General features: G+C 34.8%; 2 protein-coding genes across 2 annotated transcripts in view; both read right to left on the bottom strand.

The window, feature by feature from the left end:
* LOC307129207 (WD repeat, SAM and U-box domain-containing protein 1) overlaps window positions 1–2,160 on the bottom strand; it is a 34,183-nt gene extending 32,023 nt beyond the window's left edge. The window contains exons 1-2 of the mRNA XM_079821434.1: window positions 2,106–2,160; window positions 1,974–2,016 (exon numbers count right to left, since the gene is read on the bottom strand). The gene's annotated coding sequence lies outside the window, so the exon portion shown is untranslated. The remainder of the gene's footprint in view (window positions 1–1,973; window positions 2,017–2,105) is intronic.
* Window positions 2,161–2,439: 279 nt separating this feature from the next.
* baz2bb (bromodomain adjacent to zinc finger domain, 2Bb) overlaps window positions 2,440–12,500 on the bottom strand; it is a 140,227-nt gene continuing 130,166 nt past the window's right edge. The window contains exons 33-38 of the mRNA XM_079821432.1: window positions 11,336–11,628; window positions 8,460–8,595; window positions 8,135–8,281; window positions 6,289–6,572; window positions 6,055–6,198; window positions 2,440–3,751 (exon numbers count right to left, since the gene is read on the bottom strand). Of these exons, the coding sequence (XP_079677558.1) occupies window positions 3,574–3,751; window positions 6,055–6,198; window positions 6,289–6,572; window positions 8,135–8,281; window positions 8,460–8,595; window positions 11,336–11,628 (1,182 nt within the window). The 3' untranslated portion in view covers window positions 2,440–3,573. The remainder of the gene's footprint in view (window positions 3,752–6,054; window positions 6,199–6,288; window positions 6,573–8,134; window positions 8,282–8,459; window positions 8,596–11,335; window positions 11,629–12,500) is intronic.

The raw sequence follows: 12,500 nt of genomic DNA, 5'->3' as shown, positions 1-12,500 counted from the left end.
CGGCCAAGTGAGTTTATAGGTTTTTTTAACCCTAAAACAATGAATAGTAAGTTCTGTCATATTATTCAATTTACTTTTACTGTTTTTTGCCATGGTATGGATTCAGTAACTTATCGGTATTGAGGTATTTTAGTCTGGTATCGTATCAAAGTCATAATTTTAGTATCGTGACAACACTATTCTATATAAAAAATATTTGCTGATATTCTCTTATGTTGGTTTACAAATGTGTACCTTTTTATATTTTTACTCTTTTAGTTTTACATTTTGTCAAGGGCTTGTTTATATTAATACTTTTTTAAGTAAAATTAAAATTGTAAAATTGTTGAAAATTATTGTGATAAATTAGTCGATAGATTAATCAATATAAAAATAGTTATATTTGCCATTAAGGCAAGTTCAATCTTTGTTTCATCAGCCTAGAGAATTTTGTTTCTCATGGTCTGAGAGTCCTTCATGTGCCTTTTGGCAAGTTCCAGGCAGCTTTCATTTTACCTTCAATGCTGCAGAAATATTTCTGTACCCTTCCCCAGATCTGTGCCTCGATACAATCCTGTCTCGGAAGTCTACAGACAATTGCTGGCGTGGTTTGTGATCTGACCTGCACTGTTAACTGTGGGACCTTATATAGACAGGTGTGTGCCTTTCCAAATCATGTCCAATCAACTGAATTTACCACAGGTGGACTCCAAACAAGTCTCAAGGATGATCAGTGGAAACTGGAGTACCTGAGCTCAATTTTGAGTGTCACGGCAAATTTATGTGCAAAATCACGTGTACATAAGTATTCAAAGATTTCAAACAAACTTCTTTCACGTTGTCATTATGGGTTATTGTTATATATATAGCTCTGGAAAAAATTAAGAGACCATTAACATTGAGAAATCAATGTATATATGAAGACTTCCAATGCAAAAGCCTCTAAAAGCCTCCTGGTTCAAAAATGAGATAATACTGAGAAAATGCTCTCTGCACATAGTATACTCATCAAATACTTTCACTTCAAACCCAATAAATCTAAGCCTCAGCCCATTCAGAAGTACCAGTACTTAGGTAGAAACCTATACATTAAAAAAAAAAAAAAAAAAAAAAAATTTTTTAAGAAAAACATCAGACGGGCTAAGAGGCTTTTGCATATATATATTCTTAAATATATACATGCATGTGTGTATTTATATATACACATAATATATGTGTGTACGGTGTATAATTATGTAAACACAAACTTTTATTTTGGATGCAATTAATTTTTCCCCGGCACTATTTATTATATATATTTTTAATTATTTAAAAGTGTATTTTCTTCATGTCCTCATCATTACTGTATATGTCTTAACATTGGATCAAATGTTAAACTGACAATGTTAAAGAATAATATACTTTAATATATAATAGATATTTAATTATATTTAATTAATTTTTTTTATTTAATTTAATTATATACACACACACACACACACACAGTTAAATAATTTAAAATAATTTAAATCCTATCAATTTGAGTGCATTTTTCCCATGTCCCCATAATTATGTCTTAATATACTGCATAAAATGTTCAACTAAAAATATTGACGTATAATAAGAATCAAATTTTAAAAAATAAATAAATAAAAATTCCCGAGGAAAGTTTTTCTCAGTATCGCTTTCTATCATGGTAATCTTTTATTTGAACAAAGTCTCCTTGTCCAGCACAAACATTCGTAGGTATTATCAATAGATTTGATTAATTTGTGATGTGAATGTTGTCAAACTTCACAAATGTTTAAAACTATAAAAAAAATGAACTTCACATCGACCTCCTCATGTACACTCCCAATCTAGTTATGGCTCTTTATGATCCGGTTTGTGTAAATAATCAGGTTATTTTTTATAATATTCTGTTTTATGCACGTCTGACAAATCCTAACATCCTTAAATTACAACACATGCATATTTATTTCCAATAGTTACAGTTCACCTGCAGAACAACTCACCTGATGGCAGAAGATTTACATGAAGGTGCTGATGATAAAGACCCTGAAAAACACATTTAAGTAAATTCATTTCTGTAAACTCAATAAGCCATGTACAATATAGATTATACACAAGTTAATAAGCAAACGTACATGTGGAGAATGATCATTGAAGCACTGAATGCTCCTCTCTCAACACTTCCTGTATGACTGCAGGAAAGTCACATGACTGTCTGTTGCCCGTGATAATTCTCTGTAGTTTCCACTCATAAACGCCCCTGAGGTTATCATATCAGAGCTTTACGCAACACCTTTACAAACAGTGACGGGTCAATGGAGAGGCTCATATTTCTGTTGTAAGAGAGCAGATGGAGGTAAGAGGAGAAGGGACACAGAAATAAATACAGCTGAACCAAAGGTGCAAAGAATATTCCTAAAATCATCCCATGCATAAAATGCAGCATCACAGCATATAAACACAACCAGGCTGCTTGAAAACATTTTATTAAGTATTCGACACAAACTAGAGAAAAATAAAACTCCTACAAAACACAACGCTACACCGTCATTGCAATATCTTTACACAAGATAATTCAAGTATTCTGACTTTAGTCACATAAAAAAAAACACTGTAGCTATCTATAGTGGAGAAGCCGTGTCTGACTGAGAGAAACACCTCAGAATAAATATAATGTAAACTCGTTTTTTTTTTAAATAGCAGCAGCATTTTTTTTGCATGTGCAAAATTTGCTGCCACAATGCAATGGTGTTGCTATGCGTTTGCTTTCTATTCCGAGTCAGAAAAGACCATATCTGATATGCTTTAGGTGGGATTTTTCACCCGTTTTATTGTATCGTATAGAAGCAATCGTGATGATCACCATAGCAAACACTGGATGAACACTTGTGAGTTTCCTGTGGAAATCAGACTTGAGGTTTGAGGAGTTTTAAAAGACAAAAACGGTGGATTTTGAAAGGCACTGCTGTTTTCAGAAGGTGCCCCGGTCTGTCAATACAGTGGATTTGCCGTATTAAAACATATGAAAAGATACAACTATTCAAAAGGCATAAACGATACTGGACGGCTGGAGTCTTGTGCGCACAGAATACAATATTACCAACCAATATTAAACATTAATAGGCGTTATATATGCGGCGATGGCATGTGTTTTGGAGTTTTTGATTTAAAACATACACGTTTTTACATGAATGCAGTTTTATAATGAAATCATAATTGATCTTCTGTCACTCTAGGAGCTCAGAATTATGTAAACATTTAATTTTTTCCCTATTTTTTCATATTTGATAAAGAAAAACATTCATTGAAGCAGTCCTCTTCGTAGAAAATGAAGACTTTTTACTCATAAATAATTAAAAACAAATTAAATACAGTACATTCACTATAATATTAATGTTTATTAAAAAAAAAAAAACGAATAATTTACAGGTAGTGGAAGGATATTTTCGAAAAGTTCCTTTGCTCTCAGTTGTCCCTGTACTTGATTTAAGTGTGTCCTCCAACAAGCCAAAGCCGTCCTGACCCGTCCCGTGAACGAGGTGATAGGGTGTGTTAATGCTGGTCTGAGTGCCTCTTCAACATCCAGTGGATCTGAAACCAGTCTCATGTGCCCAGACCCGGCTTCAGCGAGTTCTGCCTCAACAGCTCGGTCCATCTCCTCTGGAAAAACCTTCTCAAAGCGTGTCCCGCTCGTCCAATGTCCGAATTGTCCTCGTTGAACTTCTCACAGTTATCAAACACCAGGTTCACGTCGATAATAAAAGTCTCAAGATTCAAGTACCTGCAATAAGAAAAGTCGATTGCGATTACAGACGCAAATGCGGTACAACACACACTGGATGTTAAATCAAACATTCACAATCATTCTGCTGGTAAATATGGACGGAAGTTGTAATAGTTGGGTTAGCTTCTATAGTGCTGAATGGAAATTACAACATATCATATTTGCATTCCCATTTGCTCCACAATAGCGTTTATTTTGACTTTCCAAAAGAGGAAAAAATATATTGAGAGATAGATTACATTAGAAGAGAGAACGATGTCAAATTTGCCATCAGTCCCTCAGCCGTTGTATTAGAAACACTCACAACATAGTTTACTGTAATTTAATGTCAAGGTAGGTATAATGTTATAAATGTACATTTGTACAAATGTACAAAAAAACTTTCATTGTGGTTCTCCAGCTATGTATTATTATAATGATGCTTATCTAAGAAAATTATTAAATATGAATCTTCTTTTTGTGTGTATTTGTATTCAGGGGAAAAGTGCAGAAAACATGGCTTTATTGTTTTAACTAGATTTTTATTATTTTGTTTCTTTCATGCATTATTTTGAATCTACTCGACTAAGACTGTTTGGTTAAAATACTGGTTCCAGAGGGATTTTATTTTATTTTTTTAATAAAATACAAAATTAAATTGAACAAAAAGAAAAAAATATATACATAAAAAAAAAAAAAAAAATTATTTAAAAAATATTTGTAAATTATGTGTCAAATATTTTTAATCTACTTGACTAATCAAATGAATAAAAACAAACTATTAATAATTATTACTACTATTATTATTATTAATATTATAAATATACTATAATGACTAAAATGATGGTTCCATTGGAAATAAAATTTAAAATAAAATTTAACAGAAACTTTTAGTACTATGTTACTATGCAGAGTGTATCTGAATATGTTCCCTCCATTAATATAAAGGACTAGTTAAAGGATTAGTTCACCTCAAAATGAAAATTTCCTGATAATTTAGGCCCCGTCCACACAGAGACGCGTTTGGCTGTAAACGTAAAAGTTTTGTACTGTATCAGCGTTTCGTCCAAATGGATCCAGCGTTTTGGGAGCATGAATCCGGTATTTTTTTAAACCGGGTCCCAGAGTGGATAAATCTGTAAACGACACCCTTGTGTTTTCGTGTGTACAGCCAATCCGTATATATTGTGAAATAGTGACGTCGTCACACCACGTCCCAAACGGTAAAGACTAGAAGGGATACAACTATGGCCACTGGGCATGCGCACATCCATACTGCGTCATTTAATTCCTGTATTTGCATTATTGTAAGGGTAGGTTTAGGGTGTAGGCGTTAATAAAACACATCTGGTAAGTAGCACATTTATTTATTGTTATTTTATTGTGAGATTTTGCCTCACTTCCTACCATTGCTTTACCCCTTCTAGCCACAACTCTTCTTCTCCGTTTTAAGTGAATCTCTGTGGCAGAATTACAGCGCCACACACTGGTCTGGCATGTATACTACATCATTTTTAACCGTTTTCATGCTCTCATGTGTACGCAGATATTTATTGAAACAGGGAGGAAAAAAAGATCGGATAGGGAAAGCTCTGGCTTTGTGTGGACGGGGCCTTACTAACCTCAATGCCATCCAAAGATGTCCATGCCTTTCTTTCTTCAGTGGAAAAGAAATTAAGGTTTTAAGGAAAACATCTCAGGATTTTTCTCCACACAAGGTCTTATCTAGTGAAATGATCAGTCATTTTCTAAATTTTTTAAAAATGTATATACTTTTTAACCACAATTGATCATCTTGTGCTGGTCTGCAACGAGCCGGGCATTACGTAACGTACGTTGAAAAGGTCACGCCGAACCCGCCCCATTGTTTAAAAGTGTGGAGAAGGAGGATTGTTCAAATTTTAAAACAATGGGGCGGTACTTCTGCCCACATTCGGCGTGACCTTTACAACGTACATTACGTAATGCCTGGCTCGTTGCAGACCAGCACAAGACGATCAATTGTGGTTAAAAAGTATATACATTTAACAATTTTTTAGAAAATGACCAATCGTTTCACTAGATAAGACCCTATTCCTCGTCTGGGATCGCGCTGTACCATTTGAAGCCCTTCCTTTGAAACTGCATTGATGTGGATGTTCAACATTGAAGTCCATTGTGTGGAGAAAAATCCTGAAATGTTTTCCTTAAAAAACGTAATTTCTTTTCCACTGAAGAAAAAAAAAGACATGGACATCTTTGGATGGCATTGGGGTGAGTAAACTATCAGGAAACTTTCATTTTGAGGTGAGCTAATCCTTTAATACTGTAGTGGTACCCACTGGCTGTTGGTGAGTTTGTCTCTGATAGTGGAGAAGTCCATGGGCTTCTTGATGATCTTACGGTATCCTGGGACAGATTTGGAGCTGACGGGTGTCAGAAACGGCCCTGCGTCCTGATGGCTTTCCAGCTCGGCCAAGAGTATCCTGATGAGCGGAAAACAACCAAATCAATGACATCCGATTGATACGCACATCAAAACAAAACTCATTTGGCAAGATCTCAAGCGCTGGTACCTGCACATGACCAAATCTCTACTGTCATCTCTGACCGGTTTGGGTTTCTTCACGCACGCTGGACTCTCTTGCTTTGCTGGGTTTGGGGAAGGATTGTCCTCTGTCCTTCTCTTCTTTACCTCCTTTGGCACTTTTTTGGGAGTGCTGTTGGCGCTGCCTGAATCGTCCTCCGAGTGGTCTCCGGCTACAGATGGCTTCCTGTGGCGTTTGGCCTCAGCTGGTTTCTTCAGGCCTCCGCTCCAACGGTTCAAGGGCTTCTTGGTCTTCAGGGACTGACTGCTCGCCTGCACAGAGCCAAAGCGTTTAGAGAGGAAACACAAGCCAAACACTCTGATCTCTTCACTGCTGCAGTTAAGATGTTCATTCTGTGGCATTTAGGAGGCCTTTGAGCTTTTATACACGTATACAAGTATATTCAGGGACGCATGTGTGCTTGGGAATTGGCATTGGATGAGAGGAATTGGAAGGAATAAAACATTTATGGTTTTAAGTGGAATCTGAGTCAAGTTCTCCATTGATCCTCCAATATGTGGTCCTAATTATGTAAAACATGTGTACTTTAAACATTACTATTAAACATTATTATTAATGTTAAAGTTTATCAGGATAATAAAAAACAGTAACATAATAATAAATAATAAAAAATAAAAATAAAACTATTATTATTATTACCCAGACATCTAAAACAGCAACAATTCTTCTTCTTCTTCTTCTTCTTCTTCTTCTTCTTCTTCTTCTTCTTCTTCTTCTTCTTCTTCTTCTTCTTCTTCTTCTTATTATTATTATTATTAATTATGCTGAGAACTGTAACTCCTTTAATAATGATAGTAATAATAATAATAATTATTATAATTATAATAGAGGTCAGAGTTCACAGAGTAATAATAATAAAAATAATAATAACAAAATTTACAATATTTGCTTTTATTATTTTAGTTTTGTGCACTATTATCATGATTATTATTATTACTACTACTACTACTACTACTACTACTACCCATAACTCTGACCTCTACAACAGCAATAACTATTATTATTATTAATTACTCTGAGAACTTTAACCTCTATAATAACGTACCTCTATAGAAATAATAATTATTATTATTATAGAGGTCAGGGTTCACAGAGTAATAATAGGTTTACAGTAATTATTATTATTATTATTATTATTATTATTATTATTAAGTTTATAGTATTTGCTTTTATTATTTTAGTTTTGTACATTGTTCATTATTATTACTACCCAGAACTCTGACCTCTACATCAACAATAATTATTATCAAAATTATGTAATAATAAATTTATATATTATTATTGTTATTTTAACCCTATAATAATTATGATAATAATAATAATTATAATTATAATAGAGGTCAGGATTCTCAGAGTAATAATAATAATATTAATAATAATATTAATAATAATAATAATAATAACATGTTTACATTATTTGTTTTTATTATTTTAGTTTCATTCATTATTATTACTATTATTATTATTATTATTATTATAATTATTATTTTTTATCAAGATAACTCTGGCCTTTATAATAATAACAATAATATTTCTCACATATAAAAATGACATATAACAGTGTTGTGCCACATTTAAACCACTGAACGACAGTTAAAGGCTTAAAAACACAAGTCAGTCACATGTCTACTTTTATGATGCATTTATGGTGTTTTTGGTCAATATGAACTGACATTTTGTGTTAAGATTATTCCGTAATTTTCATTACAAAAAAATGCCTACCAGTTTGCAATGACACGAGGAGAGCAAATGACAGAACTTTCCTTTAAGGTCTCATCAAACCCAGTGTTGATGAACTATTAAAGCACTTCACCTGGGATATGCAGGCGGGGCAGAACCAGTCTCCGTCTGGGATGGTGGTGATCTTGGGCTTATGGCAGTACGTGTGGCAGCCTTTATCACATCCGTCACACAGCAGCAGGAGCTCCTCGTTGTCGCCCTTATGGCACAGCTGACAGTACTGAGCGATAAACACATCCAGGATTACTTCACTCCAAGTGCCACAGTCTACTAAACTAACCATCTAGATTTGAGCTATTATGTGTGAATAACACACTCTCAAGCTGAACGCCCACCAAACCGGCCTAATAATCAATTCCTTCCAAGCACAGTGGAGCAACTCTTCACAGCACACTCACCACTTTCATGATGGATTTCTCCCAGGCGATGGACTTGTGCAGCTGCTGTATACACAGAGAGAGCTGACTCGCACTGCGCACCTCGCTGAGAGCTTTACGCCACTGTCTCATTCCTGGAGCCAGATCTTCCTCAGCCCTGCCAGAGAGAGATTACGCTAACACACACTGCTCACAAATTTTTTTTTCTTCCTAAAGTGCCCCTATTATGCTATTTTAAACGCTCCTAATTTAGTCTCGTACAATAGGTTTACATGGATCACAGGTCAAAAAACACTTTACATTTATCTTAATATACATTGCAGCATCACCTCATTTCTCTGAAACGTTTGATAAAGGATTCGGTCTCTCTAAAGTCTACTCTGCTCTGATTGGTCAGATGGCCCAGTCTGTTGTCTTACAGCACAAGTCGGAACCAAAATGCCTATCATCATATCTGAATTTCAGCTCTGGATCTTCCTCAGCACTTGATACTTAGTGATGCGAACAGTAATGATGTCGGTTTTACCGTACACAAAAAAAAAAAGGTTCTATATATGGCACCAAAAATGGTTCTTGGCTCGTAATCATAGGGGAACCTTTTTTAGTGCTATATAGCACCAATTTTGGTTCTTCAGGTGGTTCTTCAGAGGTTATTCACCGGTTCTTTGACTAAGGTGCTATATAGCACCTCTGAAGAACCACTGAAGCACCAAAATTGGTGCTATATAGCACTAAAAAAGGTTCCCCTATGATTACGAGCCAAGAACCATTTTTGGTGTGTATCAATTCCTCATTGTTTTAAAGTGCATCGCTTAAAACTGTGTATTCTTGACCAAACTCTTTCAGTCTCGGCTGAAACTACAGGGTTTAAAGGCGGGTCAAAGTAGACGTTCACAGGCAGCCAATGAAATCCATAGACTGGCATTATGCATATTCCTTACAAACCTACAAAGGTTCCTCCAGGAAATATGACTGGAATAACTGACGACTCGTTTCAGGCGGTTCACAATCGGTTCTTTCTGGGAGACAATAAATCTGATCTTTGCTGACCTCTTACACACTAAATTAAAGATAATATCCGAAAAAGCATAATAGGGGCACTTTAAACAATATGATCAGGGTCCAAAATTAACTTGCCACTTTACTATATTTACAGGTCATAAATATGTCTTAATGGCCATGAAACTTTTGCATTTTTTTTTACCAATCAAAAATAAATACAATGAAAAAAATATCTGCATATTTGCTCCTACCCAATGCTTTATTTTTTAGCAGTTTTCCTTGCATTCGCAATGGCCAGATTATCATCAGTTCGGTTTAAAGCATGTAGTTCCTGCTAACTGCTAAGTCAGTATGGCCATTTTTATTCTGATTTAATGCATGTTAATTTTGGAGCCTGGATATGGAAAAACATGACATGACCAATAACCCCCACATTCATGCTGATAATAACCACAGTGCATGAGCTGAATGAGCATTCATATTCATATTCAGCATGTTCTGCCATTTTCCACAAATAGGGTTTACTTCGGTGTCCCATCACGGTTAAACATTAGGAGGCACAGCTTGTTTTTTTCAAATGATTTTTGTTTGCGAGAACTACTGGAGTTTGGTCTGTAGATAGCATAAAAAAACATTATATTTTACGGTACACATCAAGTAAATTCACCTTTATATATATTATTATTTATATATTTAGATTTATTTATCTATTTATTTATCTATATATTTGTATTTATTTATATATTTGTATTGTGTGTGTGTGTATGTATTCATGTATGCGTGCGTGTGTGTGTGTGTGTGTGACATTGTGTACGTGTATGTATGTGTGCATTCATGTGTGTGTGTGTGTGTGTGTGTGTGTGTGTGTGTATGTGTGTATGTGTGTATATATATATATATATATATATATATATATTATATATATATATATATATATATTTTTTTTTTTATATATATATATATATATATATATATGTGTGTGTGTGTGTGTGTGTGTGTGTGTGTGTGTGTAAGTGTACGTATGTGTGTATTCATGTATGCATGTATGCGCGTGTGTGTGTGTGTGTGTGTGTGTGTGTATGTGTGTAATTTGATCGGTAACCATGTTATTATAGTAAACTTAAAATCTAATAAAAACTATAGACTTTTTTTTTTAAAACATGAAAAACAACAAAATTACTATTAAAAAACAACAAAACAGAAAGTATAAAAACACATTCAAATTATAAATAAAAACTATAATAGTATTTTAATGATACTAATATATCTCTGTCAGTAACTGCAAACAAAAATTTGATCTTAATTCCCTAATTAGTGATGGCTTGATTTATGCTAAAATTAATAATAATCATATTTTTTGTTGTTGTGAGGTCTATTAGATGTTAGTCTGCAAATCCTTTTATTTAATATTACTTTTTTCCATAAAATACAATACAAATATTGTATTATACAGTTACATAAATAACTGTATAAATGTTATTGTATAAGTACTGTAACTACAAACCAATATTTGGTATCAAAACTATGAGCGATGGCTTCATTTAGGCTACATTTGTAACCTCGCTTTAGCAACAGACCTTAATTTAAAAGTTGACCTTGAAAACAGAGTTTCAGGCTGTATTTAGGACCCTTTTTGTGGAAGCTATCTCAAGAAGTGCTTGTTTGTGGAGGGCAGATGACGGGTGATGATAATGAGGCTGTGGTTATTGTGATAGTGCCTCATGCCCATGCTTCACAACCCAAAACATAGTGTAGTACGAAGCAATGTAGATGGGAAACAGATGCCACAGCCATAAACCCACAGAAGCACACAGTGAAAGTAAAGCATGAAGAGAGGCAGGCGGGCTTCAGCAGCTCCTGAGAGGAAGCGAATGGTGTGAATCTGGATGACCTACCCGTCACCATCAGCTCTAGCAGGTGATGGCGCAGGGGCCGGTACTGAGACCGTGCCCACGTTATCCAGTCTGATCTGAATGGTGCTGCTTAAAGGGCTCTTCAGATACCTTCGCTCAATGTTCCTCTCCAGCTCTGCCAGACGGGTCACTGCGATATCCAGAGGATTGTTCACACGACGCACGATGCCACAGTCGGACTTGTCGCTTCTTGCTTTGCAGTTTTCCACGACAGGTTTGTGCTCGTAATAGACCAGGTCTTCACTTTGTGACTGGGGAACTGGATGCATCCAGCCCTGTGAAACAAGCAGAATGCTTTCATATGGTCTATATTTACTGCAGTTCAGAACAGAGACATTGTTGACACTGTAAAGCCTGACATAATAGTCCGAAAAGTTTTTAAATTGAACTGTTTATTGATGCATCAGGCCTTTATGGCTCATATAGTATGATATAGTGAGAATATGGAGCTCATACTTGAGAGAGAAAAAACATTTTATTCAGAGGCCCAAACCAAGCAAAAATATGCAGTTTGGTGCATTTGCTGATATTTATTTGTCCAAAAGATTGAAATTCTGATCTCTTGTAATCTAAATCAATGAGATCTTTATAACCGTTTATCAGACTACTTACATAAAATGCATATACATATCAGCTCTCACTCTATATCTCCCAATAATATGAATTAATAAGACATTTAAATGCTTAGTTTTATGATGATCAAAGCTCTGTAGTTTTAAAACACATAATGCAATGCAATACATCATGAATGAGAGATGAACAAATAAACCTTCCTCAAAAGCCTGATGATCATATTTCATACATTTGAACATGATTTAAAAAAAAGAAAAAAGAAAAAGAAAAAAGAAGATAATGTATGGATGGATGTGGAGTGAAAAAACAGCAACGAGACTTTCTAAACATTTTAATATTTTAATGATAATGCTTTCGCAGTGGACGCACCAATGCTCAATTCATATGTATTACATAATCTGAGAATATTTGTTTTCCACTTGAATTGGTTGACCATCACCTGACATTTCAATCTGTCTATTAGGGGTGTAGCGGTACACGTATTCGTACCAAACCGTTTCGGTACAGGGCTTTAGATTCGGGGCACGCATGTTTCGGTTTCAGAATGCAATCTTTAACAGTGAACAGTCGGCTT

Source organism: Gobio gobio, assembly GCF_949357685.1.
Source record: "Gobio gobio genome assembly, chromosome: 7".
NCBI classification, from domain to species: Eukaryota; Metazoa; Chordata; class Actinopteri; order Cypriniformes; family Gobionidae; genus Gobio; species Gobio gobio.
The sequence above is the reverse complement of the archived record's forward strand: the minus strand, read 5'-3'. Positions and strand labels throughout refer to the sequence as shown.